This window comes from Protopterus annectens, chromosome 9.part0, assembly GCF_019279795.1.
Source record: "Protopterus annectens isolate FY-2018-M chromosome 9.part0, PAN1.0, whole genome shotgun sequence".
Classification (NCBI taxonomy): Eukaryota; Metazoa; Chordata; order Ceratodontiformes; family Protopteridae; genus Protopterus; species Protopterus annectens.
In genome coordinates this window covers 228228561-228250061 of record NC_056743.1, presented here as the reverse complement: position 1 = coordinate 228250061, position 21501 = coordinate 228228561, and the positions used below count along the sequence as shown (strand labels likewise).

General features: G+C 41.4%; 1 protein-coding gene across 4 annotated transcripts in view; it reads right to left on the bottom strand.

Annotated features, from left to right (window-relative positions):
* Window positions 1-21501, bottom strand: part of PSMA1 (proteasome 20S subunit alpha 1) — a 416885-nt gene that overhangs the window by 323623 nt on the left and 71761 nt on the right. For all 4 annotated transcript variants that reach the window (XM_044082794.1, XM_044082790.1, XM_044082793.1 and 1 more), the window contains exon 3: window positions 12769-12870. In XM_044082794.1, the coding sequence (XP_043938729.1) occupies window positions 12769-12870 (102 nt within the window). The remainder of the gene's footprint in view (window positions 1-12768; window positions 12871-21501) is intronic.

Here is a 21501-nt window from a genome sequence, read left to right as displayed (position 1 = left end):
ACAATTTAGAAGATTAAAAAGAGAGAAAAAATTGTTAAAGAAATCACCTACAGCTCAAACTTTCTGCCAATGCTTGCAAATTCAGTAATTAGGAATCAATGAAAATAGGAAATCACCGTTAAGAAAAATATGCAAAACGTCACCAAAATGAAATAATTTACAAGGTAATACTTACTGGGGGGAAATAATATTTTATATATATATATATATATATATATATATATATATATATATACACACACACACACACACACACACACACACACATATATACATACACACATATATATATATATATATATACATATATATATATATATATATATATATATATATATATATATATAGACAGAGAGAGATTACATATATATAGATGGGTCCACTATGTAATCTCGAAATACTGAAATCCCAAATTTCAGTATTTCAAAATTACACAGTCGAAAACCCAAGCACAACTCAATTCCGTAAACACAACTGCGAAATTCAAAATCCTGACGCTACGCTACACATACAGTACACACAAACACAACCCCCCCCCAATCAAATAAATGCATCTACACTATAGATAAGCAGGGGGGCAAGCCCCCTGCACCCGCCATGTGGGGGGCTGCACTCCCCCCACTTATATATTCTAACTCCGAGATTGCACAAACAAGAACACAAACTAACACACACACACACACACACACACACACACACACACACACACACACACACACAGTCACAATACACACTAAAGCCCCTAACCAACACGCACACTGGTCTCGTACTGTTCCCCGAATGGCCATTTCACCGAAACTGGAACTGCCGGGCATACTTTAGCTCAAGTGCTTTTCAACGAAAAAGAACTTTCACGGAAGTATGCTGAAAAGTAAGGGAAATTGTGGGGGAATGGCTGTTGTTGAGATCGTAGTACAGTGGGGATAAGGGGATATTCTTTTTTCCCCACTGCAGTGTGATCTCGGAGTGAGAATATAAAAGTAGGGGGGTGTGGAGTGCAGAGCCCCCCTGCATAACTATTAGTTGTGTGTGGTTTTTTTTTTTACTTTTTTGAGGGACTTTAGCAAAAGTACTTTTTCGGTAAAAAGCACTTTCGCTAAAGTGTGTTCAGTAGATGTGGTTGCAGACTATTGAACTTTCATTCAATAGTCCTAGACCCATATACATATATACATACATACATATACATACATGTGCATATACTTATGTATACATGCATACATATACATACATTACTAAAACTTCAAAGAGACCTTGGGGGATCACTTCAGGAAGAAACAGACTGGAGCCAGAGTTCAGATTTTAGCAGTTTTGTTCGCAATTTTGTTAGTAAGTCAAACTTCTTCAGAAATCTAGTTAACAGCATTCCAACATACATTGAAATACCTGTGGGTTGGGTATTAGGTGACGTATGTGCTTATAGGTATGGGGGTAGTGCTAGCTACCCGATCCACTTTACGATAAATTTTATGTTTAGACTTCCATTGAGACCTGGAGCCAGTGTCACCTTTCAGGTTGATTTGCCATTTCAATTCCCTTACCTCTAGGGGTGTGCTGGCTTCATTGCAGAATGTAGTAACTTTGCCTAGTACTGCAAAGGTGAATTTAGGGGGTGCCCAGCAGTTAGATGTGTCTGGCTAAGGCATTTGTGTGGTCTGCTTGTCTTATAGCTTGATAATGCTCCTTTACTCTGTCACTGAGCTTTCTTGTGGTCATACCCAAGTAGAAGGCTGTACAGTGGGTGCATTTTCCTAGGTAAACCACATTGGTGGTGTTGCAACTGTAGTTACTTAGGAACTGAATTGCCTCTTTTTTTAGTGGCTACTGTAATGCTGTTGCCTGTGTACATGTGTTTGCAGCAACAGCATTGACCACATGGGTGCGTGCCCACTGTTGTTGGTTCTGTGGGGGGCCTGGGGGGGTTGCGTTCGAGGATGCTTTTTAGGGTATTTTTTTAATAGCAGAAGATGGGTTTATCTCCTAGCGTTTTGTGGAGTTCGGGGTTGCTTTTAATGTCCCAGTTAGAAATTGTAGTGCTTTTTTTATTGCTTCTGCGTCTACTGTGATAGGTATGGGGAATCTTGGTTGTGGGGTTTTTGTTTGCGGCACTGAACCCGTATTTTAATATGAGTAGATGCCTGGTGTGTCTGTGTTCAGACGCTTCTTTAGTAATCCTGTCTATTAAGTGCCCTGGGTATTATCTTTGGATTAGGAGGCTGCAGAGGACTTGGCTTTCTCTAGAGTATGTGCTGTCCTCACTGACTATGTGGCAGAGTCTTACGTATTGGCCTTTGATCATGTTTTTCTTCATGTGGGCTGGGTGTTGACTCCTATAGTCTAGTAAACAGTTGTGGTGCGTGGGTTTCCTGTAGAGGTTAGATGAGAACATGTGTGTGTTTTCGTCTAGCGTGAAGGTGATGTCTAGGAAGTTTACTTCCGCTCCCATTCTTGCGATGGTAAATTGTAAGAATTTTATGCTTTCCTTCAGTTCCAGTAGGAAGGCATTGAGTTCTTGAGGGGTCCCTTTCCACAACAGGAACAGGTCATCTGTGTACCACTTATATGGACCTACATGGTTGAAGCCTTTGAGTTTGATCAGGGTATCTGCTACCTATGAACTGAGCACCAGATTTGCATAGGAGGGGGCCATTTTGGCCCCCATGGGTACTCCTTTTAGTTGCTGAAGATGGTTCCTTCAAATGAGAAAAAGTTGTTTTCCAGCACAAGTTTGAGTAGGGTGCAGAGGGTGTCTGCTCGATATGGGTCATAGTTCCTGTGTTCTACTAGGTATTTTTTCACTAGCAGGATACCTTCTTCATGTGGGATACTGGGGGATAGGACTACTATGTCTAAGGTGACTAGTGTCCATTTCCCCTGCGGGTTGTCTTTTTGGAACAGATGGATTTTGTTTAGGAACTGCTAGGAATTTTTAGGTAAAATTTTGAGCTCTGTATTACTGGGTTAAAATAGTAGTCTAGCAGTTCGGAGACCAACTACGTTTTGGTTCTCTTAGATGAGACTCTCTCTCTCAAGGGTGGGTCTTCGGGATTTTTATTGATTTTGGGGACTCCGAAGAGAAACCCTACTGCGGAGGAATTGACAGTCATGAACATAAATTCTTCCTATGAGATTTTGTTGTGTCTTGCCAGCTTTTTTAGTAAGCCATCTATGGTTTTGAATCTTTCTAGTACCCTTTCCTTCATGATGATGCAGTAGCTGTCTTCTTTGGACAGTACTTCCTGCATCTTTTTATTGTATGTGGTGTCTCTCATGACTACGATGCCTGCCCCTTTGTCTGCTTTTAGTACTTTGAGGTTTTCCGTGTTACATAGTTGGAAGTGAGTGAGCCTTTGTTTGCTCATGTTTGTGCCCTTGTGCTTCGGTTTGTTTTCGAGAATGCCCAGTTTCATTCTTGACTACTTTGGAGAAGACACTTACATTATTGTTGAGCGCGGGATTGTAGGTGCTCTTCCTCTTTAGGGTGGGGGGGGTCCTGTGTCCTTGTCTTCAGGGATGCATAGGGGTGAGCCATATGCGTCCATTAACTCATAGTGTCTGAGTGAGTTGTCCCTTGCATACCTGTTGGCATGGCTAAATTCTCTTGGTGAGGAAACGCTGTTGTTGAAGGGGAAGATTCTACGGCCATGTTGGTCGTAGGTCTCTTCATCATTAGGTTGCTGGCTGTGAGTTCTTCTAGCCGTATTACCTAATGATCGTGTGTTTCTGTTGGGGTGACTTGTGTTGGATCTATTGGCTGTCCTTGCATTTGCTATCACCCTATTGGGGTTGTCTACCTGCTGGTCTATTGGCTTATTCTCTAAGGATGAGGTGTTGCTGGTTAGCTGGCTGCTATCTAGGCTAATCCTACCCTCTGCTGTTGGTTCGCAGCATTGCTGACGTTGCTGTGATTGGTTCTTGGGCCTCGTCTATTGTGGTAGGTCCTTGTTATGCACAAGTTTGGATTTACTGCGCTACCCTCCCTGTCCTCATTATTGTTCAACCTAGCTGTGTAGGTATTTGGAGTATATGCTGCTTTGTTTGGTGCAGCTCCAGATACCTCATTTAACTTGCTTGCAGTATTGTAAGCATTAGGCATGTTTTCCCTGTCTGCTACTGAAGAAGGTACGTTATACGCACTCAACATATTTGCCATTGACCCATAGGCTGACAAGTTTGTGCTAGCTGTCGTAGGACTATTTCGTGGACCAGGCATTTTTACTTTAGTAATTATAGAGGCAGTATTATTTACAGCATTTATGCAGAGCCAAATCTATGAAGTCTTACATTATAACCAATGCGTGTGTTTTTTTTGGGACTGCAAGTGACAGCTGCACACTGCTATAGTGCAGACATGAGGCTTCCAACAAGACTCTGTATGCCTACCGTACTACTAGTCACCACAATCTGTGGCAAGGTACAACCTTTTCACAAGCACTTACATCATCCACCAAACAATAACAATGCATGCTATCAAAAAGTACCATACCAACAGTCCATGGGGCAGGGTTGAATCCTTCCTTAATCCTATAACTTAACAGGTCTTCCTCGGAGGTCAGAGGAGAATGAGGAAAGGGAAATCACAAGTAAGTGGTTTCAGGGTCACAAGCAATTGTTTCCCTTTCTCCATATGCTGGCCCATATAAAAAATCATCACTACTCGCACTCCGGTTAAAGCTGTCACTTTGTGCATGGAATGCACAGTACTCCAATCCCAAAGAAAAAAAAAAGCAAACTTACCATGAGACAAGGTGTAGTCATAGTTAAAAAGGGTGGAAATGTACTTGCAGGGAAGGTCACCTGTGCATGAGCCAACACTACAATCATTCAATGTCCATGAATCACACCAATGCTTGGACCAAGTATAAATACAGGTGTGTACAATACATGTACACTGCTGCAGACAATACTCAAGTGCAGTTGTGTACCTACCATAAATGTAGATGTCTGAGTGTATTCACTGTTGCAGTCATTACACTTGGGTTATCCTGCTGGCAGGCTACCCGCAGTCAGCCTGGATTACAAAGTCCTGGTCTGACGTTGGTTGCTGTCGCCTCCTCCCTGACGTCAGTGCGCCAGGGGTATAAAAGATGCAGCCAATGCCATTTTCTTCAGTTTTGCTTGCCCCAGATGTCAGGTGCCCTCAAAAGGGTAGGCTAAATAGATTTGCAAATAAAAAATCATGCACTAACATAAACTTTACCTTCTTCTACAAGCAAATACACCACATAGGTTGTATAGAGGAGAGAAGTATAGTTAAGTTCCAGCAATGATAGGGGGATGGTGGGAGGATAACCTGGACTGCAACAGTGAATACACTCCAACATCTACATTTATGGTAGGTACACAACTGTACTATGTTCATCGTGTTTCACTGTTGCAGTCATTACACTTGGGTTGAATCCCAAAGCTGAGGTTGGGCGGCTGGGTCTAAATAGGATTAGGAGTGGCTATGAAGCCTTGCAAAACTGCAGTGGCAAAGCCTGCTCTGGATTTAGAGTAGAGTAAAGAGGTAAGTGATGGTGCTTGGTAAAAGCGTGCACTGAACTCCAAGTTGCAGCCTCCAAAATTTCCTTGGTTGGTACTCCTCTGAGAAAGGCTGCTTATGTGGCTGCTGCCCTGGTAGAATGTGGCCTAATATTCTTAGGCACCGATTTGCCATGATGTGCATAGCAGAAACGAATGCAGTGTCCTATCCATTTTGAAATAGTCTGCTTTGAACTAGCCTTTCCTTGTGATCCTGCAGTGTATGCCACAAAAAGTTGCTTGGTTTCTCTGAAAGCTTTTGTTTTTTCCAAGTAGAACCGTAGCTGTCTGTGTATGTCCAAAGAGTGCAGAAGTCTCTCCCCTTTATTCTGGAGATTTGGATACAAGGTTGGCAAATGAATGGTTTGGTTAAGAGCCACGTTGGATACTACCTTTGGCATAAATGTTGGGTTTGTCCTGAGAGAAACCCTGTCTGGAAGAAAAATGATAAAGGGTTCCACTGCCATTAATGCCTGTAACTCAGACTCTTCTTGATGAAGTTATTGCTAGGAGCAGAGCAGTTTTCCATAAGAATTTTATCTCCACTGTATTGGCTGGCTCAAAAGGAGGCAGTGTGAGCTTTTCCAAGACAAAGTTGAGGTCCCATGTTGGTATAGGTGCTCTCCTTGGGAGTCTTATGTTTTTTGCCCCTCTGAAGTACTGCCTTAGTAGTGGATGAGAGAAAATAGGAGGTTCTGTATTGTAATGAGCTGAAATGGCAGAGGTATGGATCTTTATTGATGAGAAGGATAGGCCTTTGTCCAGCTTCTCAGTTAGGTATTAAAAAATCTGAGGAATATTAGGAACAAGCGGTTCACGTCCTTGTGCCTGGTTCCAAGCAGAGAATCTCTTCCATTTTTCTGCATAAGATTTCCTGGTGCTGGGCCTCCTGGCTTCCAAAATGACATCCATAACTGCTTTAGAGAGAGAGATGTGTTCTTAGTCGCTATATTATTCGCCATGCAGCCGGATTTAAGGTTCTGAGTTGGCTGTGCAGGATCTGATTGTTTTGTTGGGTCAGCAGATGAGGAATTTGACGTAAATTCCAGGCTGGCCCTTGAGACAAGGTCTTTAGGATTGGGTACCAGTGCTGGCGTGGCCAGTCTGGGGCAATCAGAAACATTTTTGGCTTCTCTTGCCTGACTTTTAGGAATACCTTGGGGAGTAGAGGCAGTGGTGGATAGGCATAAACTATTAGGCTTTTCCAGCTGAATGATAGAGCATCCACCTTCCATGCTTGTGAGTGGTAAGTCCTTGTGAAAAATTTCTGCAAGTTGGCAGTTGTAAGGGGAGGCAAACAGATCTATGTCTGGGCATCCCCAATTTCTTTGTTACCATGCTGAAGACTTGTGGATCTAGTTTCCACTCATGAGGGTCCATGAGGTTTCTGCTTAGTTCGTCTGCCAGAGTATTTTTCTTTCCTGGCAGGAATTGTGCCTGCAGATGTACTTGATAGGCCAGTGCTGTGTTCCACAAAGTCATGGCTTGCCTGCAGAGGGGGTAGGAATGTGTGCCCCCTTGCTTATGTACCACATGACTGTAGTATTGTCCGTCTTTAGTGATAGTTGTCCTGGATGTAGTAGATCCTTGAAGGCTGTCAGGGCATTCTGTACAGCTAGCATCTCTTTTTGATTGATACGAAAAAGAATTTGGTCTGTGGGCCACATGCCCTGTATACATTTTCCCGCCATGTGTGCTCCCCAGGCATAATCCCATGCATCTGTTGTTAGTGTCTGCCTGGCTGTGGGTGAAGTGAAAGGCTGTCCCTTGTTGTGGTGACAGGCCAGTGCCCACCATAAAAACTCCTGTTGCAGGCCGGGAATGAGAGTAATTATTGTTTCCAGGCTATGGCAATGTTGAGTCCAAACACTTTTTAGATACCATTGTAGCTTCCTCATATGCAGTCTTGCATACGGAATTAGCAGGATGCAGGATGCCATGAAGCAGAAAGCCTGCAGAATTTTTCTTGCAGGTAGCTGGGTCTTTGTTGCCATCATTTGAAAGTAATGAGTCAGTTGCTTTTGTTTGTCTGGTGTGAGATAAGCCATCTGGGCAGTTGTATTTAAGCTTGCAACCAGGAATATTATCTCTTGAGAGGGCACTAGTTTTGATTTATTTTCGTTTACTGTGTACCCTAGGCAAGTTAGTAATCTTTTTACAAACACCAGATGCTTTAGTAGAATGTCCTTGCTGTCTGCTTGAATAAGGCAGTCGTCCAAGTAAGGATATATTTGAATTCCTTTTTGTCTGCAAAATGCAATTACTGATGCCAGGCATTTTGTGAAGACCCTGGCCGCAGTAAATAAGCCAAAGGGCAGTGCAGAGAATTGGTAATGCATTGAGCCAGCTACGAATCTGAGGTATCTTCTGTAAGATTGTCTGATTTGGGACATGCAGGTATGCCTCTTTGAGGTCCAAAGTAACTAGCCAAGCCTTTTTGCCCAGCATGGGTATAAGTTGCTGCAGTGTCAACATTTTGAATTTTGGAATGTCCAGGAAAGTATTTAGAGTAGACAAGTCCAGTATTGGTCTCCAAGCTTTGTCCTTTCCTTGTCCTTGCTCTTGCTGTGGTACTTTTTGAATAGCCCTCATGTCCATGAGGGCAGAAATTTGTTTTTGTGCCTCTGCCCATTGATTGCGTGGCAGGTTTGGCATACCTTTTGGCCTTGGTAGGGTGTGAAAGTGGAACCTGTAACCCTAGGAAACAATATTCGGTACGCATTTGTCTTTGGTAACTGTGTGCCAATTTTGTGAGAAAAGTGCTAGTTTTCCCTCTAAGGGTGCCTCCAAAAGGTAAGTGCTTGGCATTGGTAGAGAGAAGTCATTGGGACTGCTTCCTATAGGGTTGTGATTTGTCTACTCCGCCTTTGGGGGTTGAAGCACCCCATTGCTTAGGTCTGTATGTGCCTTGTGATTGAGATCTGCCTCTTTGTGGCCTGTCTGACACTGGAAAGGACCAATTTTTTGAACGCCAGTCCCTGCTAAATCTAGGTGGCTGAACCTGTAAGAAATCCTTTACTGTCTGCATTGATTTTGCTTTATCCTCCATTTTCTTTAACACCTCTTTTGCCTTAACACCAAACGTATCATGCTGTAACGCAGCATCCAACAATTTTGATTTAACATGATCAGGTAAACTTTGTTCCTTTAACCAAGCATGCCTTCGAATGACAGAACCTGTAACTGCGGCTCTGCAAGAAGCCTCTAATGAATCAAAACCACATTGCAAAGTATGCTTTCCCACTTGTTCAGCTGCATGCAATAAATCCTGCATTTCCTTACTTTCAGGACATTCTGAGCTTGTAAGTATTTTCTGTTTGAGCAAAGACATTAGATATTGTTGGTATTTAAGCAACAGTTTAAAGCCCTTACAGCTAAAGTAGCAGAGGTGTAAATGTTTTTCCCCCATCTGTCCAGTTCTCTAGAATCCCTATCAGAGGGAACAGGATTTTTTGCAGTGGAAGCCTTGACCCCCCCCCCCCCCTTTAGGACCTTGAGAAATTGTTTCTGGGTCAGCAGCAGGGTTTTTATAAAGAAATGTATGTGAATCTGGGACCCTGTAGTACCTATCTTGCTTAACTGATGCAGGGGGTAAAGAATCAGGAGACAAACTGGATTCAGAAAAAACATAATCAACAATATCTAGTACAGGGGGAATAGTAAGGGGCCTGTGCTCAAACAGTAAAAGAAAATCTCTAAGCCTTTACTTGAATTCAGAATAATCCTGGCTCTCCCAATGGAAATGCTCCCTCATGGTGTGCAGGGTTTCCCCAAGAGAGTAATCCCTCAGGAGGAGAGGCTGAAGGGATAGATTCTTCAGCGTCAGAATCCTCATAGGGAGGAAGAGAATATCCCTGTTCTGAAGAGGAATCAGAGGAAATAGAAACCTGGTCAGAGGAATCGGTCAGTATCTTGCCTAGGCCTTTTATCAGGAGGGGGATGGGAACCCCTGATAAGAGTAATTAGGTCCTCGGCCATTTTAAGCATCTGTTTCTTTGGCATGGATGACTGTCCAAGTGAATGCTGTACTTGTTTGTCTTTATAGGTGTTTTAGACTTTGCCTTGGCTGCTGAAGTAGTCTTGATAGTAAGCTGTGTAGGTCTGAAAACACCCTCAGAAGCAGATGCCTGCTCAGCGGCACCGGACCCATCTGAGGGAATAGTTTCCACAGATCCAATACCTTGAGTTTCCAGAGGCCTAGTTGTCTCCACGTGGGAGTTGGAGGCGGCCTGTGGCTCTGAGGTAGCGGGTGTCAGGGGCTGTGAAAGCACCTCACTGAGAACCGGTGACTGGCCTAGAAGAGGCTTCGTTGTCGGTTTTGGACCTTGGATGCTTGTCCTTTTCTTTGTCCTTGCGCTTTTTATGAATTCCGGTTGTCAGCTGTTCCGACGGCATTATATAATTAAACCGTCGGCCAAAGTAATGTAAAGCAAAATCGAACAGACGCTTAATAGTGTGTTGGTTGAATCTAGCGCAAAACCGACAACTAGCAACGCCGTGGTCGGGGCCTAGGCAAGGAACACAGTAAGAATGAAAATCCTTATGAGGTATTTGCTTCCCACAAGAAATACAATTGTTAACTTTTACTGACATCGGTCTGGAGCAAGAAAAAGTTTCCCCAACGGGGTACTTAGCTTTATTGAAGACTTCGGATCTGAAATTCAATTTCGAAAATCTCAGGAGTCGGCCGACCGGCACTTGCGAACTGCTTTTGCTTCGTGCACCGCGCAGCAAGACAGACTGAAGAAAATGGCGTCGACTGCATCTTTTATACCCCTGGTGCACTGACATCAGGGAAGAGGTGACAGCAACCGATGCCGGACCAGGACTTTGGAATTCAGGCCGACTGTGGGTAGCCTGCCAGCAGGATAACCCAATTGTAATGACTGCAACAGTGGAACATGATGAACATTAACCCAGCCACAGTGTAAATGGCTTTATACCCCTTGGCTTTCCACCCTCATCAAGAATAAATGGACTGACTCAGGGCAACACAGAAATTACCCTTGAAAGAAGGCACTGGGGAATTCATCTATCAGGAGGCGTGCAACCTTATGCCTCCTCTACACACCACACAACAGACTCACTTAATGAGGACACACTCCAGAAGCAAGCTATCGCCAAGGTTTCCAGTGCCAGGAAAACTCCTCTCGACTCTGAAACAGGGACTCCTCTTGGCTCTGAAACTGAGATGACAGAATCCCTTCTCCAAATGGGAATAACTCTTCAATCATGCTGTGGAAGGCAGAAGTTAAGCACCGATCATCAGAATCTGCAACACATTTGCTAGCCGAATGGGAAAAACCCAGCACAAACCTAACAGAAGAAGATCCAGCAGCACATTACAGTCCTGCTCTCACTAAGACCACACAGTCCACTACAGCATCCACATCATCTGGCATGCAAATGGCACCATAAAAGACTGCAAACTGGAAGCCATTATTGAATCCCCAAATGATGTGGATATTCTACAAAAGGGACTTACAGAAACAGATGCCTGGTGCCAGAGCCATGGGCTCAAGTTTAATGCCAAGAAATGTACAGTTATCCCCTTTGGTAAAAAATGTGTACCCATGAATTACCACATAGGTGGCAGTACACTAAACATCAAAAGTGTGATGAGAGACTTAGGGACACAGGTGGACAGTGGTCTCACTTTCCATAACCACATCACCACAACAGTCAGGAAATCCTATGTGCAGACCTCATCACTAAGGGTTTTTCATACAGAAAAAAGGAGGTCATTGTCCCACTGTACTCATCCCTCATTAGACACATTCTAGAGTATAATGCCCTGTTTAATATGTACCTCACAAGGCATCTGCAACAGCTAGAAAGGCCACAGAAATACCTCACTAAAAGAATCACAGGCCTAAAGCATATGCCATATGCTGACCGTCTAAAAGAAACTCCAGCTATACTCTGTGACATATCATCTACTCAGAGGCTCTCTCTGCTTAACATACAAGGCCATCTCAAACCTTGAGCTGTTGGACATGCTCCACTTAAAGAAATCCCAATCCCTCAGAGCCACACGCTCCTGGGATCTAAACCTTGTCATCACAATGAACAAAACATGCTAGAGGGATAGGTTCCTGACCCAGAGACTCCCCATACTCTGGAATAAACTGCCCATACATGTCAAGCAGTGTGCCTCCTTGGCCCTCTTCAACAGGAACCTTGATGATTGGAAGGAAGATAGGAAATTCACCCGGGGATCATGTCAGTTGCCCTGCTTGGCAGGGGTCCAGAAAAGTAAATATTGTGGGAAGAAATATCCAGGGAATTGTTATGGCTATGCTTGTACAGGCCCTAGGACCGATAGCCTAGTACCAACCTAGAACAGTTAAAATAATACAGAAAAGAAAAGCAAGCAACATATCTTACACACCAAACAAAAAAAATGCATTAAAATTACACTGAAAAAGTACAACATCAGAAAGCAGTAGTAAACATACAAATCTGACTGTGTAAAATACCGGCTGGACTCCCTTAAGCTTAAAGACAGGAGTACCTGACTTTCAGAGATTCCCAAGACAACACACTTACAAGATGGAGAACACTGCTATTTTTCAGACAGACAGCACCAAGACAAAATAATATGAATTCATGCATATACAGTGTACACATGTGTATATTTTAATCATAGTATTCATTTTTGACAGTGGTCTTCTGGTTAGGTACTTAAGGCATTTTTTTTTTTTTGCTATACAACAAACTACTTTATTACAGCAGAAAATATGGCTTCATGGGAAACTGGGGATTTTTCATGGAGGGGTTGAGCCACCCCATTATGGTGGTGGGTTGTCACTCAACATCACCCTTATTTTAAACTCTGGGGTGCATCAGCAGGCAAATGGAGAAATTCCCTTTCAAAAGGTCTGACAAATGAAAAGACCTCTCTCACTTCTCCTCCTTCACTGCAAATGTACACACCTGTACAAGTGGCTGTACCTACATTATTTACATATTTGTGTATATACACATATATGCACACATTATATCCAGATAAATAGAAACACAAGGCACAAAGGCTTATAAATTGTTTTAAAAAATGACTTGCTGTTTTATATGGATCTGCAAACAGGTTTCAGAATTTTTAAATCATGTTACAAGCTTAAGTAGTACTGCCACAAGCTACACACTAGTCAAACATGACATTCATATGAACACTTTAAATAACTGCAATCCACTTTGATAGAAGTTTCAAGTTTACTATTCAGAGTATAACAACTGTTTGAATACCTTCAGTGCCACCAAAATAGCATGGGTTCTGGATTTAAGGCCTACTGTTGCAGACCCCTGCTTTACAGCCTCCATTGCATATTCAATCTGATGAATTCGGCCCTAAGACAGACAAATATAAAGGCTTCATTAAGCAAAACTTTACTACAAATGTTTGACACAATGAGTAATACATTACATGGAAAGGAAGGTCTTCACAATGAAAAATGTATCAATTCAACCTGTAGTCAACACTGTAGACGACAAAGCAAGGTCTATTTACTGAGGAAGACTTTTTTAAAGTTTTACCACAGTATACTTAAAGTGTAGCAGTTATGTGCAGTGCTCTCCACCACTGTAGATTTTAGCAATTCACATTTACAGCAACACTGACCAGAAATACCTCTACGCCAACAGCATTTCCACTTGCTTTCATAATACAAAATATGTGATACTATCCATTCTGCATTCACATCTTTCAACAGCAAGCTACAACAGAAAAAATACTGTACACAAAATTAAATGACTTTCTATTGTATCCCCATACACACTTATTAAAAGCCCTATACAAATTCTGCCAAGATTAGCAAAGACCCAAAACTAACACAAGAAAGAAAAGTCAAGAGATCTAACCTGCTGCATTATTTAAGATAATGCAGTTGTGTAAGCAGTACTTACCATTACAGTATGTGTTCAAGTTCTTCACCGTCTCAGTACCTGTTGGCTATAAGGGTTGTATCCTTACCAGGAGACAATTGGTGAGCTTCACAAAATTCTGGGTCCCACCCACACCTATACGTCGACTGCTGACTGGCTAGCAGGGCAATCAGCAGTCAGAATGTAGATAACTTCAGGACTTTCCTGCCCATGCAAAGCAAAACAGCTTACACATCCTGAAACTCTAAAAGATATGAACAGTAACAAATAACGTTACATCACAGCAACTAACTTTATACAGAAGTAGGGGAATTGAGGGTGGGTGCAGCTACTACAATAGTAAGGAATTTGAACATCTACTGTTATGTTAAGTACAATGTACACAACTGTACTATGCTCATCACTGTCAATGCTGCAACAGCCTCTGGCTATATGGGTTCATTACCAAGCCTATCTAACTTGGATACAAGGATAAGGGTCCAGAAGCCCCCGGTGAACTCTCCTAGCAAAGCCAGTCCTGGACCTGTTAAAGAAATCCAGTCTGTAATGATTTGTAAAAGCATGTACAGAGGACCATGTAGCTGACTACAGAATGCTTTTATAGCCACCCATTTCCTGTATGCCACTATAGAAGCCTAGCCTCTAGTAGAACATGCCTTGATACTGTCCAGAGCAGATTTGCTATGGTTGGGAATAACAAAACACAACAGCGAAGGGCAACCATCTCAAAATACTCCGTTTTGAAATGGGTTGTCCTCTCTTTGTCCCATCATAAGAAATTAACAGCTGCCCTGTTTTTCTACTGGACTTGGTCATGTAAAGATAATATCCGAGCTGCTTATGCATGTCCAAAGTACTAGAATGCTTTCCTCCTTTGGTATGGGAATCTGGATGGATCAAAGGGAGATTAAGGAGTTGATTCAATGCAAACTCAAACAACTATGGCCATAAATCAGGGATACGTACTTAGTGTGACCCCTCTCTCTATGGAAAACCAGACAGGGTTCACCCACCATGACAGCTTGCAACTCAGGTTGTCGTTTTGCAGACACAACAGCAGTAAGAAGTGCAGTCTTCATGTGATGAACCTTATATCAGCCTGACCAGCCAGTTCAAAGGGAGACAGTTAACTTTTCCAGCACAAAGTTAACATCCAAAGAAGCAGCCGTTTTTTTTTTAGATGGCCTAAGATGCAACACTCAATTCAACAACTGTGTTACCAAAAACAGAGATGAAAGGGAAGGAACCAAGGGCAGAAATGTTGAAAAAATATCATTAGAAGAACCTTGACAGAGGCATAAGAAAGGCCAGGAGAAAGTAACTCACAAAACTATTTAAGAAACAGTGGTACATAACCCTCCGATGGGGCCCTGGTTATTGATTAGGCAACAACTAGAAAATCTTTTACACTTACCAATATAAAAGTTCCTAGCATTAGGCTTTCTTGTCTCATTCAGAACCTGCTGCACATACTCATGAAATAAGCGATTAAAAGTATCAGAATTCAACCATCCAGACAGTTTGTTGAAGCTGTGTGACATAGTGTATCAAACTCCCCTTGATTGTGTCAACAGGTCCATATGTGGGAAGTCTGTGGTAATTGCCCTTAACCAACTCCATAAGAAGGCAGAATCAACACTACCTGGGCCAAAAGGTAGTCACCATAATTTTTGGACAGCCCTACTGAATCATCATAATTACCGACCCTGGAAATCAGTGAGAGGGGTGGAAATATGTAAAGGAACATCCCTAGCCATGGGAACGTCACTGCTTCTGTTTTCCATACCTGTCTGCAAGGAGTCCTACTGCAGAATTTGTCGTCTGACGTGAAAGGAAGTGAAGAGATCTATTTGAGATATTCCACAAGAATCAATTCCTGGAAAACCCTCTCATTCAATTTCCACTTCTGGGAATCTGTCCTGGTCCTGCTCAGATTGTCTGCCACTACATTTTGCTCTGATGGATAACATGCTTGGAGGGTTAGCCATGCTGAAGTGCTACCTCCCAAGTCATCACTGGCAGCTTGTACAAAGAGTAAAGACATGGTGCCCCTCTGTTTATGTACCACATCACTGTGGTATTGTCTGTAATCACCTGCAGAGGTACTGGGGACCACAGATGATGAGATTTTATGGCATGGATCACAGCGAACATCTTTGACATTTACGTGCTTTGGTCTATCTGAAGAGTTCTACAGGCCTTGTACATTTACCCCCCCCCCTAGAAACTGCTCCCCAAGAAAATTCTGAATTGTCTGTAGTTACATACCGACTTGAGACAGGAGGAGAAAAGAAGAGACCTGGATTCTGAGCCATTTTCCATCTCCACCAGTGCAGTTCATTTTTGACAAAGCCCAAACTTGGAATCGGAAATTCCAAAGGATGAGAATACTGGATCTATGCATTTAAAAACAGTGAATTTTCATCATTTGAAACCTGGCAAGAGGAATCATAATAATCAGAAATGCCAAGAATCCTAACATCCTGGGATATTCCCTTACCAATGTCTAAGGCTGACGGAAGCAGCTCAGGAAAGTTTCCACATAAGAATCCACCTCTTCCTGGATAAGAAAAGCTTTTTGCTGAGAAGTGTCTAGAAGGCAGCCCATAAACACAATCCTATGTGAGAGAGTCAAGTGATAATCTGGGATTCTAGGTATATGTACAAAAATCAAAGAGAGATGAAACACATGTTTAAGGACTTCTCTGACATCTAAAAAAAAAAGACTGTACAGAAATGTAAAGTTGTCTAAATAACAACAACATATCTAAAGACATGCTTCTGGAGCATTTCTCCCCGGGCCTCCACTGAAAACAGGATCTGTGGAACCTAGTCGGACTTTCCCGGTCAACAAATGTTAAATAAAATAAAAAAATAAAATATGCCTTGCAGTCTGCAATGAGTTATCACTGGAGCTAAACACCTTGTAAACACCACTGACACTGCAGATAACTCAAAGGTTAATGCAGAGAACTGGTAATGTGACCCAAACACAATAAATCTGAAATGTTCAGAAGCCTATATCTATGGGAATGTAATAAGCATCTTTTAGATCTAATGTTACCATAAAACTCAAAAGCGGGATGACAACTAACAGCCTTTGAAGGGTCACCATTTTGACTTTTCGTAATTTCACAAACAGGTTGAGTCTCCAGAAAAAAAAACTCTTTCTTAAGAGACAGAAACATTCTGGAGCAGAAGCCTTTCACCTTTTTGATCTAAAGGCACTGATTCTAAGACTCTTAGGATCAGGAAGTGTTGAGGGTGAGAATAAATTCCCCTGAAAGGAGGCATTCGTATCCAGTGACAACTGTAACCCTCCTGAACCACTTTCATCACCCAAGAGTCTGGCACAATCTTTTCCAAGGGGAAATACTGACACCAGGTTTCTTGGACAGATTTTGAGAGTCAGATGCAGGAGGGAAGGGGGATACCACTAGTATAATTATTCTGAAGGACTAAACTGTCACTTTTTCCTGAAAGGATCCCATTTTTTTTTGTTCCCTTTCTGCCATCTTTTTTGTTCGTTTGCCAGGGATCGCTTATTTTGCCTTTTAAAGGGAGAAGAGGATTTGAGAGATTTATACCGGGGACATGAAAAATCTTAAAAATTCACAGAATTAAACTTCCCTCTTTCATCAAATTGTTCGAGAAAACAGCAGAAGGGCCAAACAAAACCTTATCTAAAGTACAGTTTACTCAGCAAACCTTTGGTTACATACCCAGGTATACCACCTCAAAACTGTACCAGAAGCAGCTGCTCTAGACACAGTATCTACACAATCATGCACTCTCAGAGCATGTCTGGATACTTGTGAAATGTTAGAAACAAAATTCAGAAAGGTGCTATCCTCTTAAGAAAGGAGGGCAGAGTACTCCCACAAACTACACAAGAGAGAATAAACTTCCACATACCTAGTAGTTGAGAACTCTATAAGCTAATATGGATGATGAGGAAATTCTCTTACAAACACTAATATCTCACCTTTTTTGCCCACTGGGGAGTGGTTTGTAGTAACTACCTCTTCACCACTTGGCAACAGATTAGATACTGCAGCTGGATCTGATCCAAGATGAAAAACAAAATTGTATTAGTTTTAGATACTTTATGCAGTCTACCTGCCTTTTTGGGGACTGAAAGTTTCGAGTCAGTCTTATTACTGGCAGCTTAAACACATCTTCCAAGGCATACAACTTGTAACATCTCTTCACAATTCAGAAGAGGCATCCACATGTTCCCACAAAAATACCTTGCCATCCTGGAAATATTCAAAGAAAATTCCTCCAAAGCAGGCTGAAAGGAGTGACTTTCCTCTAAATCACTGTTTTAGACTTGTGAACCTCTAGGAGAACCCCCTCTCCTTCTCTGTTTAAGTCAGAATCCTCCAATGGGTTTTCCTCAGGAATTTCTTTGACACTGTCCTTGTTGAGGATTTCTGCGCAGCAGGATTAACAGCCTGTAACAACTGCCTGGCTATGATAAGAAAATCATCTTTTCTAACAGACAATACGTCTTCATATGAATGATACCAAGCTTTTTGTTTTACCTTTGCAGGTAACACCTTGACTGAAAAAACTAGGAGCAGCAGTTCAGCCCAATCAAGAAGCCTTTCTAAAGTTACCTTAAGAAGCAACCACCAGACTACCTCCCTTACCAAAGATGGCTCGCCCATGCCTGAAACAGACACCATAACAGCTGAAGAGGATGTGTCTGACCCCCCAGTCTACAGTCACTATACCAGAGGAACACAGAGAAGAAAAGAAGTGGTCTGAGGAACAACAGATGGTCACTAAAGGCTCACTCACCAACGGCTGAAGCGCTGAGCCTGCTGTGGCAAAAAGGGCTCTGTTTCATCTTTTGAGGTACACAGGGAGAACAGCCATCAGAACAGGAGTAAGAATCCATGTTACAGCCGAGGACTGAAAATTGCTAAGTAGTGCTGGAATGAGTAGGTGGAAAGATAAGTTGCCACAGAGTGTTCATAAGCACCACACCCACACCCTTATCAAAATGTTGCCTGCCTGTTTAAAACACTTCCAACCCTTTAATTTAAACAAAGCAACTAAAAGTTTACATAAAACAGTACACTTTTTCCACAAAAACAAACAAACTTCTAAACAGATGCAGATAGAACAGAAAATACAGGCAATTACAATGTTTGTAGTCCCACTGATTACAATGTTTGTAGTCCCCCTGATTTTATATTTGGACAATCATTTATGCAAACTATGACACACGAGAAATGGAAAATTCTTGAAAAGGCTATAACCAAATTTTTTTGTCATGGAGAGAAATCCATAGTAGAACGCAAAGTAGTTGTCTCCACCAGAGGAAGGGAAGATGGGGCTAATCTAGAAGACCATCATATATCCACTCAGTTAGGGATACTATAGAAAATACTTGGCCCCTTGCTCACCTCAAAATGGAAACCGATATTAAAACTAGCTAACACAGGTACACAATTTAGTTTAGATGCTAGTTTCTAGTCTTTAATAGGTAGGATTTCCCCAATACAAAAACACTTACCCTAAGATATATTTTAGAATATTTTTCCAAATAAATATTAACGCACTGAAGAACTGGCACATAGGAAACAGGCCTATCAAATACTGGGAACAACTTAAAGAGGGGCAGGAGCTTACAATTGAGGGATATTGCTGATACCTATAAGATTAAGAAAAGTACAGGATGGAATATGAGGGGTTATTATAGATATTGAAAAAATATGAGGCAGGACTCAGTAAGAAGTAGAAAAGCCCCTTAATAGAATTATTCATGGAAACTAGAGATACCGAACCTGTCAAAGCTAGACTTACTATTAGAATGCATAAGGCACTAGGTGTAACTAACAGTGGCAAGTAAATATAGTAGAAATTGAATAAATGGGAAAGGTATCTTGAAACAGGACTAAGTGACAAACTGTGACCTACAATCTGAACAATAATTAAAGCAAGAAAATTCCAAATATCCGTTTGGAAATGTCTCATAGATTATCAGCAATTTTCCCTAATGCTGAGCAGAAATGCTGCAGATGTCAGCTGTCAACAACAGGGACTTAGAAACACATGCTTTGGAATTAGAAATGGCTACAAGAGTTTCAAGGCATGTTGTAACTATAGTACAAAAGATTTTAGGGGACATGCAATCTACAAGAACGAACGATTACCTATTAAATTATGTAAATGGCTCATTTCAAGCAAAATACAAACAGGATATAGTTAGTGTCCTTACTTTAAATGATATTCAAAAAAGTCATCACTAGAAAGTGGAAGCCCACTTTGTCCCCTACAATACAAGATGCACAGACAACGGATGCCAAGGTCTGAAAGAGCAAGAGTTAATGTTGATAAAACACAGTAACAGCAAGTATTGTATACACAAATGGCAGCTATGGGATCTATGCTACAGAAACTGGCAGCAGGAACAACTCCAGAAAAGTAGATAAAATGCAGCATGTGTGCTACACCACTAGGTTAACATGCTAAAGGAGCTAGCATCTCCTTCCTACACTATTACTACTTTCAACACATGACATGGCTCTTTTTTTACCTGTTCTGTAAATTCTGATCCTGAACTGGATCCTCTGTAAAGGTTAATAGCAACTTACATCGTGCTAATCAAGGAACAATTGCCAGAGGACTGCTTGCATTGTGTACTGCACATATAAACTGATAACTGTTTTAAAACAGCTTTATTAGTAGTTGACTCAAACAAATAAATAAAATAACCTGAATAAAATTATTCCTTCATTAAAAATGACAGTCCCGGATAAGAAACTTCTGATATTGAAAAAATGCAGGGTTTCCTAAAGAAGAAACACCAATTTTAGTCACAAAACAAAATACTTATTTTCACAAAAGGCAACCATTTCTGTGAAGAAGGGCTCCCTTGTGGGGACTTATCTGCCCAAAATGAAGCTTCAAGGACGAATACGGCTCCTGTATAACCCAAGAGCGGTTTCCTGTTGAGGCAGCAAGAAAGTACCGAAGACTGTTACTTGACTTGATTTTCCCTTCTCTGGGCTTAGCAATCACGTCAGAATGATGGTTTGGGAGGCAGCCAGAGGTTTATGAAGTTGGCTGTGGTATTCTAAGCAGGATACAATCCATATAACCGAAAGGTTATTAGAGCAGTGAGAATGATGAGCATCAATTAAAGCACTGAGGAACTCTAATAGCTTTGCATCTTTCAGACTAAATGTTCCTGTTTCACTTCAAATGGAAAGACATTACTCAGAACACTTAAGTGGGGATTTCAAAAGCCAACAAACAGAAAGGAACAAGCCAAAATAGGCTCATACAAATTTTCTTTGGTGCACTATTTTACAAACTAACATACTAAAGGCTTTAAAAGCCAAGACAGGAAGATAAAACTCCTATTAAACTTATTCAATTGTGTTTACCTGGGTAGAACACTGAACTTACTTGACCATTTAAAGGCTCAGCCCAGGTTACACATGCAGTTAAAGCAATAAAATAAAATATATAACAATTATACAGTACTGTGAAAACAGATGTAGAAATATATATATATATATATATATATATATATATATATATATATATATATATATATATATATATATATATATATTCACACACACAAACAGATATGCATACATATGTTTATCTATCAATATTACATGTACACACACTTACCAGAAGGCTTGCAAAGCTGTAGGATCAGGAGTAAGTAACATACATTAACAGATATGGAACATGCTGGTTCTTTAGAAATTCAGTGTGTCAAGACTCGAACTATTGTTTTTTATTACATCTCTGAAATATCTTTTTGTATTTATATGGCAGCTATTGTCTCTCTCTTACAACAGTCATACTTTAAAGCAAGGTCAAATGGATGTTTTTTGCATACATGAACAAAACTTAAATCTGTAACAATTTAATAACTTGAGCTGAATCCATGAGAAACTTTTTGCAGCCTCAAAAATGCTTGTACATAGCTCCTGTAAATCACTTTTCCACTGCCTTAACAGTTCAACCTGTCAGACTGCAGACATGAGAGATCTGTAGGAGTTGGATCATCCTCTGAACCTGTAAGGACCAAGGCTGCAGACATTACAATCACTCAACAATCCA